Here is a 25,880-nt window from a genome sequence, read left to right as displayed (position 1 = left end):
TAACAAGTGATTAGGTACTCTGGGTCAGCCAAGAGCTGCAACCTTTCTCATCTCCCATGGCTAACACTGCTCCAGTAGCACAGCAGCTAGTAGCTCTGGCAGCTGTCTTGAATGAGACTGAACAGAGCAGGCCTTCTTTACCTGACGAGCTCCTTATGCAGATCTGGTGAAGTCAGGTAATCTGGCAAGCAGCTCGCCTTCTCTGGTGGTTTGTCACTGTTCTTTACAGGACTCTCCACTTTCAGTGCTTTGCTGGCAGCGTGGTGGAAGTCTGCCACCTCTGTTAAGCGCTGCTTCATTTCATTTAATAAGTTAATGTGGGCTGCACTCTGGAAAAATCGTCTTCCAATACAGCCATCAACAGGTAATCTGAAAATGAATAAAGAAAAGTCCTGTAACAAGTACCAAATATGCAAACAAACTGACTCTAGAGAAGTTTCTTGGTAACCACCACTCCCATATTAGTGAGGCATTTAACACAGTGCAAACATCTTAGTGCTCGCTATTTTGTCACAGCCTTTAAGATCAGACTCACCCATACTGTGGTCCCGGTCTGTGAAGGTAAAGCAGGAAGAATTTCTGCCAGATCAATGGCATGAGAGGGTGATCAGCAGGGGTAGCAAGGGCCTGGTGGGCCCAGCGATAAATCATGAGCCTCTGAAGTGAAGGTACAACAGGCAGCTTCAGCTGGGTCTGGGCTTTCTGCAAGAGAACATTTTCAGACAAGTGCCCTGGTGCAGTTCCTGATAGCAGGTTATAACAGCTTATCCCAGCAGATCAGCGCAGCATGAAAACTCAGCAATTACAAGGAGAAAAGACTGAATACATTCATATGTATATTTGTGATACACCCATACATCATGTATCATAGCTCTCAGAGAACAACGCTGCTGCCACTGATGCTTGTGAAAAAACTAAAAATGTATGAGTGGGAACACTACTTAATGAAAAGCCAATGTAAGGGCTTCTAGTGCTAACCACAGCTCACCCTCACACAGGCAGACGTTAAGCTTCAATAAGACTGGTGGTGTCAGAGAACAAAGCAGCAGCAGGGAGAAACATGGCATTCACTTTTTTTAATGAAATTCAGATCTAAAACATGCTTTCTGACAGACACATTCCCACCTGTAACATAAGAACACCCATCTCAGCGGTACAGAATGAATGCCCCAAAGACTGAAAGGCATTCAGATGACCCAGGATATCAAATAATTGCACTAGTTACTGAATGACGTTTTCAGTAAATGATTGCATATTAAAAACAGATTTATACGGTAGTCTTTACATATTCAACTCAAAACACAAAGGAAAGCTTCCATTAGATACGTTTCCCCCCTGGAAAGCCAAGCAGGAAAGGTATTAGTTACACTTTTGTCCAGAAAAAAAAGAAGTGAAAGAGATAAAAGCCACACGACGGAGAAGAACACTTTATAGCAGTTCCCCTATGAGTAGAGAATGAACAGCCCTCTCACCTTCAAAGCTTGATCAGGAGACAAATCATTAATGATTAATTCTCCTTCCACAACCCTGCGAAGCTGTGAGTCTTCTTCAAATATGGACTCAACATTTAACACCATCCATGAAAACCAGACCTGTACAACACAATAACAGTGGAAATACTGATAGCAAAGTTGTGAGAGAAGGACCAGAAAAAGCTTGCTCTTCTATTTCTTTTCCAGATTCTCATTAAATACCTGCAGAAGTAGTGCCACATCAAGAAAAGGAAACTGAAGAGCAGTTTCCTCCTTATTTACAGGCACATATCCTTTCTGTACAGTGTCTAATTTTGAACACTCCATCTCCAGCTGAGGTACTGTAAGGCTTTACTTTGTTTTCCTTCATGCTTGAGCAGAAGGAAAAATATTAATCAGAAATGCATGAATCTAGTAGAAGAGTCAGCCTTTACACACTTTCTCCCACTAAAATATATCAAAAAGCAACTAAAGATTTGTATTAGCCTTAACAAATTAATCCTATTTGTGCATTCGTGGACATAGATGCAACAAAATTCCTCTGTGGAAAAATGCTCCTGCTCTCATTGGTATCATAAGTCTGCAACACTTTGTTCAGCTAAATTAGGATTTTATCACAAGAATATGTGTAGAAAGAGAGGTAGGGATAAAAAAAAATAAAAAATAAAAAACAAAATAAATAGAAGATCTACAAAAACCCACAGAAGCAGGAAAAAACAAACACCTGTGTGATGCTTTTCCCAGGGCTGTTTATGTAACACCATCATGCCACTTACCTGAGAGGAGTTGGCATTGCCCTCAACAAAGGAGGGAGTCACATTGCCTGCCACAATCCAGCTAACAAGAGAAGACAGCAGACCTTTGTCACAATGATAACCTAAAGCATTCTGCAAGGAAACACAAAACATTTTTTCCCCTAAGAGGCCTGATAGATAATTTACAGCTTCATGCTGCTTTTCCTGAGATTCATCTCTGACTCATAGAATTACTTCCCAACTACAGTTCAGTCAGTTACCACTGAATCCAATACTTGTGCCTTATTTCTAATCAGTAAAAAGATTGTTTTATAGTGATACTGTTTTTTTTCCCAAGAGAGGATGCTCTACTGTTGCTCTAAAGATACTGTTTAACATATGAAATGCAAAGAACACAAACTAAAACGCTATGGTGGAACTCCTCTGAATAAAATCTGAATTTCAGGTAGGTTTTAATTATCAGTTATTCCACTCATCTTGAGCTATTCAGAACCAAATTAAATGTCTGTCACTAATTATTACAACTGTTCTTGTTGCCCTTCAGGAGAACAGATTCATATCAAAATCAGACTTATCCAACAGCCACAGGAAAACACAATACTCACATACCTTGTGCTGTTGGTAAAGCAGCTTTTGTATGCAGTCTTCCTGGCTGTACTGAAAAGCAGCTTTACATAGGTGATCCAGTAAGTAGAGCGTTGCCTGGTCCCTGTGCCACAGCTGCTGGCTGATGAGGACCTGAACCCAGAACTCCAATACTGCAGTTGGCCCCACTCCATTTGGCTGGCTGCTTCGGAAAATGTGAGTCTGACAAATTCAAGGGCAGAATTATTCAAGAGCTTTCTTTCAGCTTGAATTGAAGCATAAGGATCTGCTGAAGAACTGCTCAGCTCACATGAGGCTATGGGTCTGTCCTTAACACACAGCAATGCTCTCTATACCTATGCAAAAATATATCTCTTAGTCATCTTCAACCTCTGAAAGAGATTCTGCATCTTAGAGATCAATGCATCTGAGGGGATTAGCAAAAACAAAGTCCACAATAAGCAGGATCCCATACAACCTGCAGACATAAACAGCACCTGTGCCTGAAGTGTTGCCTGCTGTTCCTGCAAAAGGATCTCCCAGAGTAGACAATCATCTCTTAGCCCTTACTTTCAGATGATAGTGGGCTTTGGTTCCTGACTACTGTTTTGAAACATTCTGCGTCACTGTGGTTATAAATTAATGGTAAAAAGCAAAACTTTCAAATATTTGTGTACCTTCCCTATTCTTCAACTGTCTCAAGCAAAACAGTAGCAATTTTTGTCACTTTCCCTTTTCAGAAAGAGTTCTGATAATAGGAAATCCATCTTCCAAGAAGTCTGTCAGGCACATATTGTTGAACTGTCGAGCAAATTGCCAAATTTAGGCAAGCTTCAAGCAAAATACCTCAGGAAACCAAAGCCAACATTTCAAGCTCAATAAAGAACATTCTATGAATGCAGAACTGACACATGTAGTACCTTTGTAACTTTAAATGTTAACTTAAACATATATATATATTTATATAAAACATAAACGTACACACATATATACAGACACACATTTTATAGGCATTTCTCCTGCTACTTTCATTTTGTTTTTTTAAATCTTCTTACCTGTATCATACTACTGAGCAGTTTAACATTTTCTCCATAGCTCGCTCCTGTCAAGTGCTGTGTTACCTTATGTGTGACCTGCTGGGTCATGCCTTGAGGGACTCCACTATCCAGCTGAAGGAACAGTTGGACATGAGATAAAAACCTAAGAATACCAACAAATTAAATTCCATTAATTAACTCTAGAATGAATTATACAGCATGAGAAACAGAAGAACTGCTTCTAGAGAGTTTAAAACTTGAGTACAACAATTCCACAGCACTAGTGACACCCACATACTGGGATTTTGCTTTATAACAACGCTGCTCCATTTTAACCACATCGTTTGCATAGTACAAGCAGCTCAAAGCAGACTGTAGATCCAGGCTGCTTTGCCAGAACTGAAAGCATCTGAAGTCATAGAATGCTTCCAAAATCTGAGAACTGAACAGTGAGTGACACAGCATAAGTCCTGAAACGTGGCCAAACTGGAAACTGCAAGTGTACAGCTGTGCAGACAGCAAGAAGTAGCTTGTATTTTCTATTCAGCTTTTTAGAAAAGGCAACGCTTCCTGGAAGCAACAAGTATTCCAGTAGCAGAAACTTCTACAGAACAGCTCTAACTCTTTGAAAGAGACTCATGCAATCTATTCAGTTAAACACATTTCAAGAGCACTGTTTGGTACTAAAACCAAGCAGCAGAACAAACTTTGCACCTGCAGTTAACTCTTCTGCCCTCCAAAGGAGGTGGACCACAGCAAGGCTGCCTTTTGGGAATGGTTCTTGACCCACCTCAGCACACAAGTCCAGCCCAGGATTTGTCCAAGAGGCTGCCATGTGACCCAAACCAAAATCACATGAGTGACCACATTACTAATTTACCAGGACAAAGAGCTGAGGCACATCACTTGGGAACATTCCCATTCGTTGCTCAACTTACTGATAAGAACACAGATAATATCAACTGCATATCTTTCCCAATCACCTAAAGCCAAGGGCTCCTGTCAGAACAGCTCTTTGCAGCTCCCTTCCATGGCAAAGCAACATTTAGTGGTATTTGCACATGATATTCAAAGGGGACATTTCCACAGCTGCCCTCTGAACCACAAGCCAAAAAGTATTTTGACAAATAAAGCAGGTATTCTTGCCTGACATGCCAGATTCTCACTAAACACAAAACCCAGAATGAGTAATACATTTAAGATTAACTTTCACTGTTCTTAAGCAATAAACATGTTAGGAATACATTGTACTTACTGTTCATTCTTCAGGAGATAATATTGGCAAGAATAAAATATGGGTAAAACTTTATCCAGGACGTGGACTACTGTTCTCAGGTATCTAGACTGGACAAGTACACCCAAAAGAGGAATCCCTTCAGCACAGAACTTCTCAATGCTGTAAAAACAGAACAACAACAAGAGGAAGAACATGTAAACTACTTAAAAAAAAAAATAAAAAGTGGAATGTTGTTCTTTTTTTGTGATATCAGACATACAGACATTCATATATTTACACAATCTTTGGCCTCCCAAAGAACTAAACCCAGAGGTTTTTTTCCTCAGCTGGAGAAGTTATTCAATAGCTGAAAGACAATAAAAATTTCCTAACTTTTGGGGGACTTAGTATTGCTGGGTTAGTCTTGTAGCAGCTTGCTTTTATCGATTTGTACTCCACTAAAATATGCATACACATATGCATACACACACACCTATATATCAATGAAGATGGGAACCCTCACAAAGACTGAAACAATAAAGCTCAGGGTTCTTGTCAACCAATCTCCCTCGAGGCAACGGCAATATCTACAGAAGGAGTTTTGTATTGCCTGCCTTGACATCGCCTTAGGATTGACGATCCTCTGGACTTTTTTCTGCACTCCCTATATAAACCCTACAGTTTGTAGTGCAGTTACAGCTAGCTCTGATGAACTCTGCCCCTGTTGTCCAGAAAACTAACTACTGAGCTTCAAGGCACACTGCTCTGCATCAGATTTTGATAGGGGGAAAAAAGAATTGCATGCTCAGACAAGATGGAAAATGTTAATCTTATGTCTAGTCTATAGCCACAAAAATAGGGGGCTCCTCACTGCTCAGCTTTGGGGCCAGTTACTTTTACTGCTTCAATAAATTACTTGGATGCAGGACTAAAATGCATACTAAGTTTGCAGATGAAACTAAATTCTGGGAGGAGTTATTGATTCCCTGGAGAGTAGAGAGGCCTTGCAGAAAGACCTTGATAAATTAGAGGTCTGGATGATCACTAACCCTACAAAGCAAGCACAAGTGCCAGATTCTGCAGCCTGCATAGCAGCAGTGTTGAGCTCTGCCCTCTGGTGACAGCAACAGCACATGAGGGAGGGCATGGGGTTGCAACAGGACAAGGTCAGGCTGGCTGTTAGGAAAGAGTTCCTCACCAGAGGGTGGCAGACATGGCTCAGACAGGCTATTCCAGGCAGAGGTCATGGCAAGAACTTAAGGAGCATATGGACAACGGGTTTGGATTTTGGGTGGTTCTGTGTGGGGACACAGACCAGACTCTGTGATCCCTGTGGGCAATTTCCAATTTAGGATATTCTATGATTCTATTAAATCAAGTATTAAGCTACTAGCAAATGTCAAAGCTCATTATTTCCTCTGCCTGGTAACATTATGGACTTCGTACTTTTGTCTGAGAAATACCAGCACTTACTCAGATAGGAGATTTGAAAGGTTATAAAGTTCTTGTAATGATTATTATCAGCTTGAGTGGTTTTCTTCTTATTAATTTTTGAATACTCTTGTAACAGCTCAGCTAGGAAGACACTGGAAGAGTTGTCCTGTAATAATATGATCATAATGGCCAGAAATAATGCCTCAGTTTCCATATTAGTTCCCATCACTGTTTTGATCCTAATGTTTTGGAAAAGGCATTTTTTGGGAAAGTTTTTGGAAAATAAAGGTAGTTCTATTGTTTAAAACTGTTTATCCTTAAGGACTGCTCAATCCCTTGCATCAGAAGTCATTTATCATATCCCAGCTAAGATAGGAGTTCTTAGCTCACCATTAGGGTGAGCAGGGCACTCAGGTTCTGGGTCATCCATTTAAAGCAAGCCCAGAAAACACACTTACCTGTGACCTAGTGTGGTCATTGCCAGTGCGAGGTAACAGCCAATAGGTGTGCCTGCTTTAACAGCCTTCAGGAGGGGGTGAAGCGTGATCGATTCGGTCATGTCAAGCACACTGTCAGATACAGGAACTGCAGGCCAGCCACACTGTATGCCACGGTCATTTCTGTGAAGCTTTAACCTCAAAATCAAGCCCCATGCCCACTGGTTGAAGGAACTCTCTGGTGTTTCTCCATAACGAACAATGCTAGCTAGGTAAGAGACCTGAAACAAAGCAGACGTAACAGCAATTAGGGGAAGCACATCCATACCGTATCACATATGGCAGCAGTCTGGAAGGACTCAAGTCAGCTTCGATGAGCTTATTCCATCAAAATACCACGAATGACAGTGGATCAGTACAACAGTAATTCTTTTCCAGACTTGCCTTGTAGCACCATCAATTAATTTAGCTTCAAATCTGTGTTTCTATGACCTTGATTTCCATCTCCTCTCTCCCTTCACCCATCTCTTTTGTTAAAAGCTATCAAACCACATCATTGTGCTGAAGTTTCCCCTACTAAATAACAGTTTGGGGTTAAATATTTTTACTCAAAAAAAAAAAAAAAAAGGAAAAACAAACACCACACATCTTTGAAGGTGTTTGGCATTTTTCACCTGTCAACAAAGTCTAAAGACTTATAAACTTCTCTGTAAGAGGAAACTACAGCACGGATGGGCAAAGTCTTCGCGCAACATATATGTGCCTGTTATCACGAACAGTCTGCCTAGATCAAAAGATTTCAAATTTCACCTGATCCTTAGGAAAAATAGTGTACAATGTCTAACAGATCAGTGTAAATTTCAGAATTTGGGTCAATGAAGACATTTCTTCCATTTTTAGTGGGGATATAAACAGAAATGTTCCTCAAGCTCCAGCTAGTACAGACCCAACAATACCAGTAGCAACCCAGGTTGTAGCAGGTTGGGGAAGAGAATTCATCTAGATGGCACAAGACAACAAAATATGTTTAAGTATAGCAGAGAAAGAAGGCAGAAAAGAACACAGAAAATACAGAAGTGCCAAAGTGTGGGAGAAAAAAAAGAGACCTGAGGGAAAAAAAGAAAAAGCACAGGAGTGCAGGAAAGGAGGAAACACTGTATAGGAAATACTGAGACAAAGCAACAACACAATACTAAGAGCTGTGAATAAATATATGCAAGCATCTTTACTTGAACATCCAAAAAAGGCATTTTTAACTTTGATCTTTCTAACCTTCCATTTCCCTTCTGTAACTTGGAGCCATACCTTCCTCAGTCATCAGTGTGCTGTAAAAATCAACATTAAAGTGTTTGTAGGGTGTCCAGGGAACACAGCACTGACCACTACTAAAACAGCTCCTAAAAGAGATTAACACTCCAGTCTTCAAATAAAGTAAAATTAAGAACTGGAGACACTGGAAGAATGCCTTTTATGTCTACCAGTTGCATTCAATACCCTTTCAATAAGTAAGCGCTGCCCAACTCTGCATAAGCAGATGTTGCTTAGGAAGAGCAGACCATAACACTGCAACTACAGGCTAGATAACAATGCAAACCTACAAGGGGACAAATTAAAAACACTTGTTTTCTCATATAGACATTCCACTAGAAAAAACAGCACTATTTTTCAGACAGCACTGTGACTGCATGAATATTCAGATTTGGGATATTATGATGATAATATCATGATAGTGTAGCTCTTGAAAGCTACAATAGTAGCTTTGATAGAAAATAGTCTTTATGTGTAGTTCTTCTTATCTGTCACTAGCAGTACCTTTTTCCCTTGTAGATTTGAAGAAGGAATACCTGCTTTATGCTTTCAGAAAGCAATCCAGAGTATGGTTTCTGGGAGAGGTATTTCAGGTACGCTTCAAGGACCATCAATGCAACTTCAGAATGAACGGCTGGATCCAGATGGAGAGCATCCTTCTAAATACAGAATCCAGAATCACACCAGAATTCTGCTTCATTTAAAAGGTTTCTACAGCTTCTAAGAAGTATTTTTCCTCCCACATCCGATGTAACTGCTATTGCAAAGACCTCCCAGTTAAATTTTCCCTCCCATTCACTTGTTTTCACTTGTGGTCAAAAATGGGGAGAAAAAGTAAAGCAACCTTTGTCTCCAAGTACTAAAGTTGTTAACACAGCAAAGGGAAGAATTTTGTACAGTCATTACAATGCCAAAAAGAATCACTGAACATAAGCTACAGGATTTTTCCTACTCTATTCCTGTTTCTCTTTAAAAAAAGTACACTCAGCTTGGATTGAATCCTAGACAGATTAAGCTTCTAGAGCAAATCTATGCAATGTTCCCCCATCATTTAAAAAAAATACCAAGGCTCTGAAACCATTTCAATCAAGAGTATTCTTGCATTGTGAAAAACATTTCAATATACAATCCTGAAAACTGCAGTCACACCACCCTCATAAACACCAGCTGGGGGATCCCTCTATTGTCTGCTGTCATGGATATCTTTATCAAATGTCTTACAAGAAGCACCCTGTCAGCTGTTTTGTCAGCTATTTCCCTTACCGAAGGCAAAAAAAAAAAACCTGCTTCAGTCTCTTTCAATTTCAGCTACAGTGCTAAAGGAAACCAACACAAGCAAATCCTCAGGCAAACAGCTAGAAAGTCACTGTGAATTTACCTTCCCATGCCTTCAAATGTACAGCTATGGCATCAACAGTATATAACTTAGTATATAACCTCTGGAAACCCAAACAAGTTCAAGACTCCTGGCTTTAATACATACCTGCTCACAAAATCCCCAGTTCAGACCTTCCAAGATAATACAGGCTAGTTTATTCTCCACAGTGGTTAGACTGTAATTCAGTAACCAGTCTCGAATCAGTGCTATTTCAGATGAAGAAGGTTTCCACAGGTACAAAGGCAGTTCTTTAAACAGATACAAAGAAACCTTTGAGAACAGAAAATGAAAGGTAATTCAATGTTTAGTATGGAAAAACAACCTGTACTAACAACCTTCAACAGTGGTACAATAGAAAAATAAAACCCCAGACAGGTCTTTAGTATGACCCATTCATACTGAGCTGTAGCCGTACATGTTTTGTATGACTTACAACTGGGTGCTTGCTTTAAATGACAGCGGTTCTCACTCACCATTCCAACTTTCTCAATGGTCTCTCTAACTCGATCCAACAGCACAGAAATAATCTGTGTATGGATGCTGGCAATTGCTCCCAGGAGCTCTCGACCAACTTTTGAAAACGTCTCTCTTGTTGCAAGACTAACATACGACACCTGAGAAGATGAGGAAAAAGAAGTTACTTGTTATGGCTGACCTTCACTGATTCTGCAATATACCACCTTTGTGAAAACACAGAACCAAATCATTCATGTTTAAATAGACACAGTTCCCACAGTTACAAAGAACGAATGGACTAGTAATATTTTCTCACCTCATATATCTCCAGAACAACAATTTTGATAAAATCCTCATCAACATCAGCCCGTTTGGTTTGTGCCATCTGAGCAAATGTGGTGAGCAGACAAATTTCTTCTGAGCCATTCATGGACTGGAGATACTTTTCAAAACTTTCAAGGTGCTGTGGGTCTAGAAAAGTCACATAGGACATACATAATCAATACTTCTACACAGTTTGACCCCAGAGAAAGAATCAGTTACAAAGAAATTACCACTAATAGAGGCCTGCAAGTCACGACCCTCTCTTCAGAAATAAGCAGTTGAAAAGTGCAAGGAACACAGAAGTATGTAGTGAGCCCGTGTGATTCAGAAAATACTCCAGTCATCCAGAGTGAAAGCTAAAATTGCTTCAAGAAAAGCTCACCCAGAGGAAGAACTGCTTGAATCTTTGTCTTGTAAAAATATTCTCATGTTTTCAGCTTCCACGATACATTGCAGCAATCAGTTCACCAGATGAAGCCCAAATTACATGGAAGCATTCCATTTCCAACCAGTGTCACATTCAATAAAAGGCTAAAACTGAGCCCACCCAAGCTGAGCAGGGAGATTTAGATCAAGTCAAGAGATTCTGCTAATTGCACACACCACGATCTCAAGTAGCAATTAAATTAGAGAGATCATTCTATGCTGATTACAAACAAAAACATCTAGCACTGGGCTTAGGAGGTACTAAAGAGTTACAGAGAAAGATCAATTTCTGCTTCTGAAACTCAATATGACAAAAATTAGTGAATATACTTGTTTGGAAAATACATCTGAAAGCAAAGAATTGAAGTTCTTCTTTAAGTACAAGAGTGAAATGCAGGCAAACAGAAAGAAAAAGGAAAAAAAAAAACAACACTTAATGAACAACGAGCTGGTTTTCCCATACTGTAGTACAAACTGCAGTCTTGACAGATACAACAGACATAAAACTGACATCCCACCCACTCATCTCCTTATTCAAGAGCAAGAAAATACTTGGTCATTACAGCATCTAAAGGCACAGCAGAGTAAGCCACAAGGGAAAGGGGCAGAACATGAAAGCAAGAAATGAACCCGTGACAGCAACTGTCACATTAACGCTGTGATTTACACACTTCATCAGGCACAGACCAGCAAAACAAGAGGGCAGGAAGCTGGAAACAAACTGGATAGGAGAGAAACAGCCTGGTAAATTCATGAACCGAGACCAAAAATGGAAAGCAAAGAGCTGCTGAGTACATGAGGACAGAGTATTCTCTGCAGGTTTCTGTTTAAGGAAAACCTTCCTCTGCATTGTACCTGGGCTCCACGCACTGCTGAGCTCACAGACTCCCACTGAGCTGTATCCTGGGAGTGAATATAGATGAGGAGAAAGGAAATCAGAGCCTTCACCTCATCTCTTCACAGTAGACCAATGACATCCCCACCAGTATCAATGGGGTACACTCCCTAGGGAATGTCTCTGCCATGGTGTATTAGGGTATGAATTAAGGGAAATAAGTCAGCACTGTACTGGTGTCAGGAAAAATAATAATATTTGAGAAGATTAGATGGATTCCACTAACAACTGCTGATGTTCACTGCCTAGACATCAGTGTGCTGACACAACCAACTGAGAAGAAAGAAGAGGATATAAATATCCTGCATCAGCAGGATTCTACACGGCTTCTACACAACTATGCTATAGCTGAGGCCTTCATGATGGCTCAGAAGATCAATAAGGGATGAAAATTAAGGGAAAAGAGAAAGAAGAACTATATAGGAAAAAAAAAGCACAGCATCAGTAGACGTAGAAGGTAAGTAAATATCCAACAACACACACTGTTGAAACGAATACTACCAAGTTTAGGAAAAGATGAAGGAATATTTATACAGCTAGCAACAGCCAAAGACTTGACCTTTCCTGCTCAGCCTATCAGAAGGAGCCTGTCACTTCCAACCCCTATGATTCCAATTCTAACAGACAAAAAACAGCTCATAAAAGCGCATAAGCGGAAAAAAATTCAGTGTTTCGGGATCTAAATCATACTGCCAAAGCTGCTGAGGGTCAAGGTGGAACTTGACATGAGAACACATAAGATGCACCTGCCGCATGGCACTCTTGCATCTCTGAAGCATCTAGGAGAGAGAGAAAACTAATTCCTGTAAACTACCCAAGACAATTCTGAGGACACTGGACCAGTCATATTGCAGAGGGCATATTTAACAGTGGAACCTTCAAAGAATTAAGCCTCTTGCTCATGTAGCTGCAGCTGAATCTGTTAGAAATGGTTCTGAGAGAAGAAATTCTACCTTCAAGTCTCTTTTTGCAGTCAGCAGGCTGTAAAGTAGAGCAGAGCTTTTCCAGGTTCTCACTCTCTGCACAGTGCATGACAAAGAAGAGCTTCCAGAGCATGTTACTGGATAATGTCCCGTAAGGCATCTCAGACATGAAGAGCCAGACTCCCAGCCTGTTAGATGTGAAGACTTTAAAAATAAATTAAATAAAAGCCATATGCCCACACCCCTACCATACAGTTAGGACAGAATTAGGAACGTGAAGATGTGTTTTGGTACCTCTAATTTTGAGTTAACCTATTTGTGAACTGAACAAGTACCCAGAGCTTCTGCCAGATACTAGAATTCAAGGTGTAATTCTTCCCCATCTTAATGCTACCAATGTACTGAAAAATCCTGCATATTACAGTCTCGTTTAAACCATGAAGTATCTAAAATTACTGCAATTCCGAGTTTCAAATATCTCACACCTTCAAAATGATACTCCAAATTGAGGCCAGTATCAGCCACACGGGACAGCTTACCTTTTTGCCTTCAGAACATGTAAAACAGCTCTGAAAAACAGCTCATCAAACTCCAGCTGTAACTTGTCCATGGAGTATGGATGTCCTGTCGATCCATATTGTTTATTGCCACTGATGTACTGGGCCCAGTGGTCACTCACATGACAAAGCGTCATCCTATGCAGCAGAACAAAGTTGTAGATGTCTCAGTAAGCACATCATCGCCATCAAAAACACAGACATGCAGTCAGTTTAGTTACAAGAGATATTTAACACCCTATTCTCTGTTTTCCAGAGACTGCCATATGAATAGTGCATTCCTTTAATTCCCTGTTTTGGAGACAGTGAATCTAAAATTACTGTGCTATGCTTCCTCGGTTTTGCAAGCAAACAATGCATAATATTCTGTTATATCAAATTAATTTGCATATGATCTTTCAAGCTCTACAATGGTAGAGTAGGCAACAAAACCATAAAAGATTAATTACACCACGTAATTTAAGTGTAACCCCATTAGAAACAGACTCATTGAAGGCAAGTGAATGCTAAGGGCTTAAAAAAAAAAAATCAAGAGCAATGTTTAGCTTCCAGTTACATTTGCAAGAACATTTTCAAGGTGCAATTTATCTATTTTAAGAAACACCAAAGTAAAACTGAAACAATTCTAGATTATAACTGCAAGTAAGCAGTAGCACAGTATGTAAGAAAGAAGATTAAATAAACTTTGCTGGTGTTTCATAGTTCACCTGGCTCTCTTCTGCAGCTACAGCATTTAGACACTGCAGCTCTTTGCTTCACAGGTAGCTTTCAGGTAAAGGACTCAGGGACATCAGATAACAGATCAGCTAACCCCAAACCAACTAGCTCTCAGAACAAAAACAAGCCAAAACCAGCTCTTGGCTAGCTTATTCATGAAGAAAATCTAATTTTTACACCAGAATGCATGAAAAGGATTAAACTATACCACAGAGAAGATACTCCCTTACTTGATCAGCTGACCAATCCGCTTCACAAACTGTCGGTATCGTGCTCTGTTAAATGTTTCTAACCCCACAGACAGAAGTTCCACCAAGGAGTTTGCAAAGGCAAAAATCTTCATCATCTCCTGAGAAGTTGTTTTTTCAGGAAAATAAGTACCTAAGACCAAGACAGGACAAGTATCAAAAAAACACATATGACTTCTGGATTCTTTCTTTCAGAAGCACTCAAAGCAACAAAAAGCATCTTCGCTGTCTGTCAGATAGACATTGAAATTTATGTTTCCTTTAAGAAAGAGATAACAAATACTGTTAAGTATGAAAGTACAAACAGCCTATGCAGCTTTTAAGATCTCTAACAAGCAGTTGCTCCATGTAATTGTCCACAGATTGAACACGAATAATAATAGGAAAATAGTCACAGCATGTTACAGCTTATAAGCAAGAAGGAAAAATTATTTCTGAAAGCACATCTATGAGGATAAATCCTTGTAAGATAACACTAAGGGACTCCAGTGTTTTGCTTCCTAGAGCTGCTGCAACATTTTAAGTTATCTCATATAAACATCACAGATTTCCATCTTATCTATTTAGTCTGTGAGTACTTGCATGTGTTCATTACAACTTCAGATCAAAGACAACTTCAGATCAGAGACTCCAAAAACGCAGCAGTATTCTCGGCTTTTGTAGTCATTAACACAATTACCATAAGAAAAACAGCTGTTTTACCTGCAGACTTAAACCCAAGGAAGTGCTGAAAAAGTTCATGAAATGGAAACTGTGACAACAGAACAATCAGGTCATCTTCCAAAAGCAGAATCCAGCTTGTATCAGGATCCTCATCCTACAGATAAAACTCAGTTTTATTTGCTTTTCAACAGAAAATACAATAAACTGCCTACACAATTTGTATCAATTCCAGTTTACTTGAAGGAACAAAATGAAGTATAACTAAACTCTTCCTCTCACTTATAAAAGCTCCAGAATTCCTGTCTGAGTTCTTGTGCTCATCAACTAGGAAACAGCACAAGAAATGATTTTTTTCAAAAATGTGGTTTATGAGGAGAAGCAGAATTCAAATGCGCTATTTCCATGCAACAGCCCTCTTAAATTTATCTCCATCCTTGTTACTCATTTCTAGAAACAATATTTTCTACCACGACTATCTATTATTACACCACAGAGGCAAAAGGAGAATAAAAAACAACTAAAGTTCACATGATGCCACTAAACAACAGTTGGTCTTTCTTACTCCAGTTCACAAGATCAATACAGTAAGGCTGCATAAAAGCAGAAAAAAGGGGAAAAAAAAAAGTCATTTGCTGTACCTCTTCTCCTCCTTCATCTACCAGTGTCCAGTTTCCAGATTCCTTCCCAGAGGAAGAGGAGCTTTTCCTTTCATTCGGTTTCATATGGCACATGAAGTCCACCCGATTTCTGATTTAAATAAAAATCAAGTTTAGGGAAATTAAAAAATTAAAACCTCTGAATTTCTTTATCTTTTCCTTACGAGACTGTATTGGTTTTGACTGGGACAGAGTTGATTTTCTTCGCAGCAGCCTCTATGGTGCTGTGCTTTGGAACAGCGATGAACAGCATGGGTAACACACTGATGTTTTAGTTGTTGCAGAGCAATGCTCACAGTGCCTTTTCTGCTTCCCATGCTACCCTGCCAACTTGAAGTGCTTCAGAGGGGACACAGTCAGAACAGCTGACCAAGACAGGCCAACAGGATATCCCTCACCTTACAGTGCCATGTCTCAGCTGTAAATGCTGAAGAAAAGAAGGAGGAAGGCGGGGTGTTCTTAATTACGGTATTTGTCTTCCAAATAAACATTATGTACAACGAGTCCTGCTCTTCTGGAAATGGCTCTACGCCTACCTGCCAACAGGGAGTTATCAAATCAATTCCTTATTTTGTTTTGTTTGCATGCACTGCACAACTTCTGTTTCACCAATTAATTTGTCTTTACCTTAACCCACAAGTTTTTGCACTATTACTTTTTACCGTTATAACCACAGGGGAAATAAGTAGCTGTATGAGGCTTAGCTGCCTTCAGGGCCTTACCCACATCTGAGAAGACAATCAAAACAAATTAAACAACAAGAAATTAACAAGTATGTCAAACCTGATGTCCTACAAGATCGTGCAGGTCAGCTCCACTGTACAGCTTTCAAGGCTGCATTAGCTGACACCATGCCAACATTAGTACATCGAGCTACCACTACCAAAGAACTTCCAGGAAAGAATTGCTTCATATCAAGACAGCTCCAGTTCCACATTATACCTCTGTGAGTCTGGGACACTAGCTTAAAATTCTCTGCCACATAAATCTTCAGCTCTTCAAATATATACCAGCAAGTCAAACAAACATACAGAAAGGCAATATAAGAAGTTAAAATGGTAACACCTAACTTCCTTTTAAGTAGGAATGCTGTATCAGAACCCTGAGCACACAGCAACAAAACTCCTGACCTCTCTGAATCCCTGTGCTGATAATACAAACATACCAGTTTCACAATTATGAATTTCACAACATTAGTCGCCTATCCTAAATTGGGTTTAAAATCTCAACTGGCTCCTGATACACAGCTGCTGTACCAGGCAAATGTCAGACCTCTAAAATTAAAAGTTTCCATGTTCCTATATGAACAGTTAAGAGAGCCACTCCAAACATCTTGCATCAGTTTTTCCTGAAGGACCTCCTAACAACCCACCAGCAACACAAATTTCTCAGGACACACTTGTTTCCCCAAAAAGTTCTAGACTAGAAAGGCAAAACAAGACCTTTTAAAACAATGTTCTATAACAAGCAGAAGTCTCAGTCAACTCCAGATCAGACAAAACCCTAAAAGCCAGCACACACTGCTCCTCTGGCATTAAGATCCGAGCTGGGGAATCAAAGTAAGTAATACATTTTATCTAAAGCATGTAACAGGAGCTTTCACTAATGACTGGTTTAATTAGCTAGCCCCTCCAAGCAGAATGTAGTCCATCCAGATTTAAAAAACCATGAAAAACAAATTAAGAAACACAACCAGCATTTACAACAATGTAGCAAACACTTATTCAAGGTTGTCCGTTGCAGAAACAGCATTCTGAACAGGTCATCATGCAAGGCAAAAACCCCATTTCAGAATTCACAGTTGAAAATAAAAACCACTAAACCAGCCATCATGGTTATTTTGCAGTTAAAAGCGAGCCTTAACCACATCTTGTGCAGAAGGAAAATGTACTGCCACAGCTGTATTTCAAGGTGAATGAGTAAAAATCTTTAGCTGTGAATCTCTCACTTGTGCACTTTCAGGGCTGCGGACAACTAGATTTTCTACCACAATGTTTTCTACTCCTAAATCAGCATAAGTTAATAAAATGTTGTTTTCATACTTACTTAACAGGAGACATAAGCAAGGCAAGAGATTGCATGAAATGAAAGACCCCCGACGGGTTATCCAAGACTTTGATCTGCAATTAAATGTAATAAAGGAAGAAACAAAAGTAAATTTAAGTTACAGTCCAAGTAAAACTGGGATAAATTAGTCTTAAGTGCAAGGTTTGTATTCTGAGTTCCACATTTTCCATTAGCTTCTAGTTCAGACTGAAAACTACTCATAAAAGACAATTCCAGCATCCAGGAGGCAGTGCTGCTATGACACAATACTGGGTACTACTGTGAAGTACTCACAGAAAGGAATTAAAATAAGAACAAAATACACCAAGAGGACCACAAAAGAACAACTCTCTTCCCCTCCAATATACATCTTGGCACCAAAGGGGAAGCTAGGAGTTGAGCAAGGGGGAACTTACAGTGCTACCTCCAATTACCCTTTTACTTCATTGTTTGCCTTTTCTCTGTTAGCACAATTGGGACCTTTTCATACAGCCAGATTTCCAACATCTTTCCCTCTCTGAAACAATGCCTGTGGATGTGTGTGCCCCCTTTAAACCAAAGTGAATCCCAACGTTACCCAGCTAATAAACTTTCCAGGGAAACACAAGTTTCAATGGACAGGCTGTAAAATCTGATCTTTCTCAGCCCTTCTAACTCACACATAGAAGTGCTTCTAACCTCACCTCACCTATTCTAGCCTTCCAAAACCAAAGAATTAAACATTCACACCTGAATGAATGGAACAGCCCATTCACCAATCCCAGCTGGACAACGCAAGATGTGGTTGAAAAGGAAGAGATGGTCACCAGGACAGCCAATTCGTTGCAATACTGAAACCTAAAGAAAAAAAATATTGCACTGATGTAAATAATTTCAAGGTTCGTTCCTTTATAGTCTTGCTAAGTAGGAAAATGCAGTATTGTTCTTTCTACTCTCACATTTTCCACTTAGTCTGTTTCCAGAGTGACTTATAGTGGAACGTTATTTAAAAGCCTGTTTGCTTGGTTTATAAGCCACAATGGCAATCATTCTTTATAGCACAGAAAATTAATTATAACTATATTAAAAGCCACTTTAAAAATAAGCAAGAACAGAAATTTCTCAAAAATGCTGATCCAAATTACAAAATAAGTAAAAGCATTAATACTCCATGTGCACTACAAAAAATAAACTTAATTCCAATGTGCACAGTGTTGTCTGCTCATGTGCCAGCCCTCATTACTACAGTTGATCTTCACTGACTTCATCACAACAGGGAACTCACTCTCATTCAATAAGACATTCTGCTCACAAAAGAGCAGAAGCCCAAAAAACTACTTGCTTATGAGTCAGTAGGAAAAACAACTCTGTAATTCATCCCATGCACTGGATCTAAAAGCTCTATCCCTGCTTACTCCCTCACCAGTCTCTGCAGCCACACGAGAAGGTCACTCTGAAACTGAGGATCTTCAATCACTCTGCGAGTGAAACTGAAGAGAACGCTGATACACTCCTTCAAGTGGCTCAAGTCTGCAGAAAGATTTTCAGACTGTTTTGAAACTGCAAATCAAAGAAAGGAAGAAAAAAAAAAGAATTACAGAACATTTATCAACAGCTTTCAGAATGGTAGAGTACATAGTTGTTCTGTGGCTATATAGAAAACCTCCTCTCTGTAACTATAGACACCAAGGTATTTCAACACAGCTGCTTGTTAAAACTGACAAAGAACACTTACGTAGCAAAGTTTAATCTTATAATTAAGCACTGAAGGCTAATTACAAGAATACTCTGTTTACTCTCATTATAGGCCTTCCCTCAACGTAAATTTTATAAGCACCTCCACTTACTATGCATATAAACCAACCAGGATGGGGAGGATGAAGTAAGGATGTCATAAAAGGATAAGTATCAGAGAGAACAATACTTTAGCCAAAGCATGATATAGGCAGAAACCCAAATACGTAGAGGATGAAACTAAAATGATTTTCAAATGTTAGAGCTGCATGATTTCAAATAGTTTTTCAAAAGCAGTAAAGCAGGTAGTTTTTAAAATTGTACATCATCAGTTTGAAGAAGGGACTGTATTATTATATGGCACGTTTGATAACAACAGAATGAGCTCCAGGTGTCCCATCTCACCTGCTGTTTCTCTAGAGTAATCCATGGCAGTATACAGCCTAGACAGATGGGAATCCTGCAATCATCTTCCATTCCCCAGGACAATAGGTTAACCAAACTAGAGCTTTTCCATGAGAAAAGTGTTCCACCGATCCCTCCATAAAAACTGACAGGTTTTAATATCAGGGTAGCTACACCCCAGTACACAAATCCCATCAACAAGACTCTAAAACTTCAGGTGAACAAGGTGCTGGGCACCCTCAATAACACAGCAGCACAATAGGAACACACCTTGCTCTTGCTGGTGAAGAGCCACTGATCTCAGCAGGGAGGAACTGTTGAGCAACCTGTACACATAGGACTCCACCTGTAACCGAGACAGCACTGACGTGTAGGAGTGCAATGCCAGCGTCTGATGCACGTGCTCTGCTTTGGCTTCAAACAGCTTTTTCAATTCTGCCAACACGCTTCCATTCATCTCGACTGTCTGGTAGCGATGGTGACCAGTCACTTTGCACTGATCTGCACAGACACCCTGAAAATAGAGCAGTTATTTCACGTAAGTGATTCTGACGCTTAGTCAAACGTGCTTACAGAAAGTGACCCAGACATGACTCTCCCCTCAGCAGATTTCAAAGCTTACAGGTGGACAAACATTTGGGAACATTCTACGTATTTTTCAGATCTACTGAACAATGAAATAAAAAACGATTCTTATAAACCCTCAACAACTGAAATACAGAAATAGGCATGAAGTGACCTGCCTGTATCACTGACAATGACAAACAAACTCTTACACCCAGTGAGTGTGCATGATCAGCAGTTTAAACATTCCTGTAAGTGTTTAAATCTGGTATTTTAAATTGGAACATATATACCAGAGCAAGTAAGACCTTTTTTTAAAACTCTCATAACTCAGTATTTACAGTAATTGCCTGTAATAAGTTTAAGGTTTCTGAAATGAACTGCAATGATTTTCCCAAACTAGAATTAGAAGATAACAGCCTTCTCCCTATTTCCAATTCTTCATCTAAAAAAAGTCACAACACATGATTCTTCCACTATTCTTTTATGCAACCAGAAAACACACTTTCAGATCATGCCCTTTGGAAGTTTGGTCTTGTATTTTTTTTAGATTATTTGAGTATGAATTTTAAATTGGTACTCAGAAAACAACTATTCTGGACATGCAATAAATTGTGAAGCAGGAGAGAATCAAGCAGGCAGCAGGCTTAGCCAACCATAAAATGCACCAAAGGGATTAAGACTGAAGCCAAAACTGCTCTCCATGTAGGAGCTTAACAGCACAAAGCTGAGAATCCAGTGAGATTCAGTGATACAGGTCAGTTACGTCTCAAGTAACAAAAAGATTCCAATTTGCCCAGCACTCAGCATTAAACTCTGAGGAAGTGCACAGCAGAGGCACTAGCTTTAGATGGGCACACAGGAATAGTGAGAACCACCACATACATTGGTATTAAACACCTTGCAGCAATTTTGATGATGTGCTGGCACTCACTCCCACACCATAAAGCTCCAAAAATGAACTACACTGAATGTGTTTAGGGGGAACATTCCTCTGATGTCTGCACTAAGTTCCTCAGATCCCACTAGATTGAAAGCAGCAGCGCTACAAAGCTACAAGAGCACCACAGCAGTGACTGTAACCACAGATACACACTTGGAGCAACTGTTTCTGAAGGTGGATGTAAGTCACACGCCCTGTGCTCCCAGTAACAGGGTCACATGAAAGGCTGCATGACTCCAACTCCTCAACATACGCACCTCTGAGAATGGGACACAACCAGGAATGATGTCAGTGAAAACTATCACTACAGGCAGCAAGCCAGATGGGAAACCATCACTGTGACCAGTCTGACATTCCACAGACAGCCCTATCTTACCACATACATCTTCCATTTTCTGCAAGTATTGTGGCACAAACTTAACCCAACACTAAAGGAAGAACTTGATGGACACAGCTTAAACACATGCCTCACCCCAAAAAAGATTAACAAAGCAGATCCTACTACCCCACACTTGGATTCTGTAATCAAACAACAAACTGTCCTAAACTCAGCAGGATGATACTGTGAAATCCAAAGTTGGGTTTAGTGAGAAAAAAAAAAAGCAAAGTCAAAAACGTATTTCAGAACAGTGATCAAATATTCAGAATCACAACCAAATAGTTATGCCTGAAAAGTAGCACCATAACAGCACCTGCACAGTCTTCTGTTCTTCTTTAAAAGTCCATAACCTCCCCTTAATATTTTGGCAGTCTGTTGTCATAGCCTGCAGCTCTGCCTCTGCCAGCAAAAGCTGCTTCCGACAGCGCATGTAGTTCAGGAGCAGTTCATAAAATTCGTGCCTGTCTTGATGAGCAACACTTTCAAATTCCTCTGTGTAGGAGTCAACATTCTCAAGCCATGAACAGGGTTCAAAGATTTTCAGCTGTTCTCTGGTAAAAGGCACGAGTTCGGGTTCAGTTGGCAGCTCTGGATAAAGCCTTTCATTGTGCAACAATGGTTTGACTGCCATTATGGTTGGGCTCTCGTAGGCCAACTCTGTTGACAAGTCTGGATAAACTGATTTCAACCTCAAACAATGAACACGTGCCTTGGACTTCTCACAGGGCTGTGAAGGACTCAGAGGAGGCTTCTCTGAGAAACGGATAAGAGGACTTTTAACATCTTGTACACTTTCAGTTTCTTTGCCCCTTGCAATGCCCACTACTGCCTGAGTCACAGCTGCACTGGAATGACAGGAACTGCCCATCACATCAGTTTTTCCTGATCCACTAGCAACCGCATCCACAAGGCTGGGAGGTTTGTCCACCTTGCTTTTTTCACTTTTCTCAACATCCCCTCCACACTCCTCATGTGAAGGACCAGCTTCACTCTCTTCTCCACCTGCTGAAGGCTCTACAACCGCTGTCAAAGAGCCTTGGCTTGTTAAACTTAAATTACTGAGGGAGATGTCACATGCATCGGTCACAGCTTTTCCATGCTCTGCTTCATCACTGAGCTTAATTTCTGTGAATTCTCCTGGTTGCTCCACTTGCACTTTAGTGGCCTGAGAAGACACTTCTGCCACAGGAGGGAGGAAAACATCATCAGGCTCTCGTATCTGGGAGTCCTCGTGACTTCTTTTCTTCTTCTCCTAGAAACAAATTAATAGCATTATTAACTATCAAATCCCCCTTCCTCACATCCTACACCCCACCATCACAAAAAAAACCCACCATTAGTCAACACCACAACTCTATAAGCATCTTAAGAGGTTAATTTTCAAAATAATAAGGTAAAAGGAAATGCACCGCACAGATCCTCAGTCTTTAACTACCCTTCAAATATTGTGCATCAGTGTCTGTTCTCTTGGTCAGCTCCTGAGAGACATTTCAATATTTCCACATGAAAAGCCACAGACATCCTAGAACGAGATGTTCCACCAATTCATAAATAATCCGTGTAACAAAAACAAATTGACCTCAAGTTTTACAGAGTTACTTCATGGTCAGAAAATTACTTTCAAGAAGTAATTTTGGAACAAAGAAAGATCTAGAACACATCTTTTAATTATACTTAATACCACCCCTGAAATAATACACATTGAAAAGAGGTATCATGGACCAATGCCCCTTCAAGATCGAAGAAGAGATGACAGCTTTGCAAACTTACAACTTCACACAAACTTTCTCTCAGCAGCTGACAAGACTTTGCCTTATGAGAAGGCAAGGCCCTTCCAAATTGCAATCTCAAGCCTACTTTGAATTGAACCATATGGTCAAAGCTTCTTCACAAAATAGCTAATAGGGTAGATTTGCTTTCAGTGCATTTCCTGTTACGTTAAAACCTGCAAACACTCCTGATCACAAAATACTTCTGACACTCTAATGCTACTGTTAGACCAAAAAATAATAATAAATAAAACCTTGTAATATTTATGACGTGCCTTTCAGTTATTTCATTCCAAGGCAAAAAAAAAAATGCCATAACGTTAATGGGTTTTTCATCTGAAAAAGGATGAGAGAAATCAGGTCCTGCACCAAGATAAAAGCAAATCATGAAATCTGAGATTTCAGTCTGCCTCTGAGGGTTTACCCTTTAAGTTAAAAACAGCACTATTTTCAGTGAACGACACCTCATGCCAGAAGGAGACCTATTATTTTTCAGGAATCACCTGTGCAATAACTCAGTGCTACTCACTGGGATGCTCACTGACATCTACCAGCAGCTCCTCAGCTAAACCATCCTTTTTCCCAGCTTGCACACATTCTGGCTTCTTTTATCAGAAAACAGCTTCAACTGGAAGGAAATTCAAAGGTCAGCTGTTTTTCAAAAGCTTATGACCCTTACTGAGGCACAGGAATGAAACCATCCTTGATGTGATTTGGCCTCAGGCTGCATCTTCAAACACTCCTCATGTGTTCTATGATGCTTTGAAAATCACAGAATGGCTTGGAGTGAAAGAGATCTTAAATCCAGTTCCTGCCCCAGCCTGTCTTGGAGTACCTGGGCGGACATAATTCTCTGGGCAGCACTGCCAGGGCCTCACCACCCTCTTAGTAAAGAATTCCCTACTAACATCCTAAATCTCCCCTCTCAGTTTAAAACCATTTCTCTCATCCTGTCACACTTGCTACAAGTGAGTCTCCTCCTATTTATAAGCTTCCTGTAAGTACTAAAGGTCCCTATGGAGCCTTCCCTTTTCCAGACTGAACACCCCCAGCTCCCTCAGCCTGCCTTCATAGCAGAGGTTCTGTAGCCCTCTGAGCATCCTTGTGGATCTCCTCTGCACCCATTCCAACATCACCACATCCCTCTCGTGCTGGATGCCCCAGACCCGGACACAGCATTTGAGATGAGTCCTCAAAACTTGTGTTGCTGAGTGTAACAACAGCAAAAACAAACATCAGGAACGTGTCACGTGCAATGCTAAAGCACTCCGGATTCTTACACATGACACTTCACCACACATCACCCAGGAATTACTTAGCAGTTAATTACAGCTAGAAGGGATGGCAAAGGGCAAAGCTGCCACCAATGTATGTGTCTTTAATGAGCTGTGATTCACAGCCTTCCTGGAAGAATGATTCCTCCACACAGCAACCTTCAAACCTGACACAGAATCACAGAATGACCTGGGTTGGAAGGGACCTCAAGGATCATGTAGTTCCAACCCCCCTGCCTAGCAGGGCCACCAAACATACACCTTTACTAGTTCAGGTTGCCCAGGGCCCCGTCCAACCTGGTCTTGAACACCTCCAAGGACGGGGCATCCACTCTGACCACCTGAGCTGAATCAAAACAGAAACTATGACACGCTGACTGTTCTGACACAGGGGAAATATCATTCAATGGAAAACATTTCAAACATTTCCTTGAATTCCAGCCCAGGAATCACAGAACCAAAGCAGCACCACAGCTACACCCACACCTGCAGCAACAAAGGGACACTGAATACACATGAATACACATGAATACACAGCCTTGTAATGACGGCCTCTATTTCTGAGTGTTTTAAAGCCCAACCACCATAGGGAGCAATGTGGGCCTACCAACACCCACACTACAGGTCCCAGCTGGCCCATAACACCACACAGCATCAGGCAAAAACCTTGCTTACGCCCTTCACTATCAACTTCCCCCTCATGTTTTAGAGAAAATCCAGAGTTTAGAAACATTATAAGAATAAACAGCCCCTACCTTGGCCTTGCCCTTGGGGCGGCCCCTGCGCGGGGCCCTCACCGCCTCCGCCATGACACCGCCGCCACCACAGCGGCTCTGGGCACAACAGGAAGAGGGGAGGCTTAGCCCCGCCCCCTGCAGCGCGAGGCCAATCAGCTGCTAGGGAAGGCACTGAAGGCTCAGAGGGACAGCGCGTTTGGCCAATCAGCTGCTAGGGATGGTACGGATGGTTCAGAGGGACAAAAAGGGTAGAGGACGGGCGCGCTGCTCAACTTAGTTCTTTTATGAGTCTCCCTACCAGGGTTCAGGATCCCCTGTATTAGTTGTCATAGAATGCCCCATGATGGAAGAAACTCATCCTCACACAGCATCATTCAAACCCAAACACCATTGGAAGTATCCAAATAAACTACCAGGACGGTATCTGAGATAAAGCAGCTTTTATTTGCAGTTGCAATGGCGTCCTGCGAGCAGGAGCACACATAGAAAGCAGCATTACATCTCTCATGCTCTATTACTCAATGCTTATCTCTTTCTTTCCCCTGGTTCCTCATTGGCTGAGT

At 40.6% G+C, this 25,880-nt stretch overlaps 1 protein-coding gene across 4 annotated transcripts in view; it reads right to left on the bottom strand.

Moving 5' to 3' along the window:
- EPG5 (ectopic P-granules autophagy protein 5 homolog) overlaps window positions 1-25,434 on the bottom strand; it is a 46,689-nt gene extending 21,255 nt beyond the window's left edge. For 2 of the 4 annotated variants that reach the window (XM_015848195.2, XM_015848196.2), the window contains exons 1-23: window positions 25,336-25,434; window positions 21,851-22,789; window positions 19,922-20,165; window positions 18,936-19,072; window positions 18,263-18,370; window positions 17,534-17,607; window positions 15,470-15,578; window positions 14,871-14,985; window positions 14,151-14,301; window positions 13,186-13,341; window positions 12,677-12,834; window positions 10,395-10,549; window positions 10,096-10,236; window positions 9,728-9,892; window positions 8,781-8,903; window positions 6,958-7,217; window positions 5,105-5,245; window positions 3,868-4,012; window positions 2,837-3,034; window positions 2,249-2,359; window positions 1,473-1,592; window positions 536-702; window positions 142-369 (exon numbers count right to left, since the gene is read on the bottom strand). In XM_015848195.2, coding sequence (XP_015703681.1) covers window positions 142-369; window positions 536-702; window positions 1,473-1,592; window positions 2,249-2,359; window positions 2,837-3,034; window positions 3,868-4,012; window positions 5,105-5,245; window positions 6,958-7,217; window positions 8,781-8,903; window positions 9,728-9,892; window positions 10,096-10,236; window positions 10,395-10,549; window positions 12,677-12,834; window positions 13,186-13,341; window positions 14,151-14,301; window positions 14,871-14,985; window positions 15,470-15,578; window positions 17,534-17,607; window positions 18,263-18,370; window positions 18,936-19,072; window positions 19,922-20,165; window positions 21,851-22,789; window positions 25,336-25,389 — 4,199 coding nt within the window. In that variant the 5' untranslated portion in view covers window positions 25,390-25,434. The remainder of the gene's footprint in view (window positions 1-141; window positions 370-535; window positions 703-1,472; window positions 1,593-2,248; window positions 2,360-2,836; window positions 3,035-3,867; window positions 4,013-5,104; window positions 5,246-6,957; window positions 7,218-8,780; window positions 8,904-9,727; window positions 9,893-10,095; window positions 10,237-10,394; window positions 10,550-12,676; window positions 12,835-13,185; window positions 13,342-14,150; window positions 14,302-14,870; window positions 14,986-15,469; window positions 15,579-17,533; window positions 17,608-18,262; window positions 18,371-18,935; window positions 19,073-19,921; window positions 20,166-21,850; window positions 22,790-25,335) is intronic. The other 2 variants (XM_015848198.2, XM_015848199.2) reach the window with 1 other exon arrangement.
- Between the last annotated feature and the right edge of the window lie 446 nt (window positions 25,435-25,880).

This window comes from Coturnix japonica, chromosome Z (assembly GCF_001577835.2).
Source record: "Coturnix japonica isolate 7356 chromosome Z, Coturnix japonica 2.1, whole genome shotgun sequence".
Lineage (NCBI taxonomy): Eukaryota > Metazoa > Chordata > Aves > Galliformes > Phasianidae > Coturnix > Coturnix japonica.
Note: the sequence above shows the minus strand (reverse complement) of the source record. Positions and strands in the feature narration are given on the sequence as shown.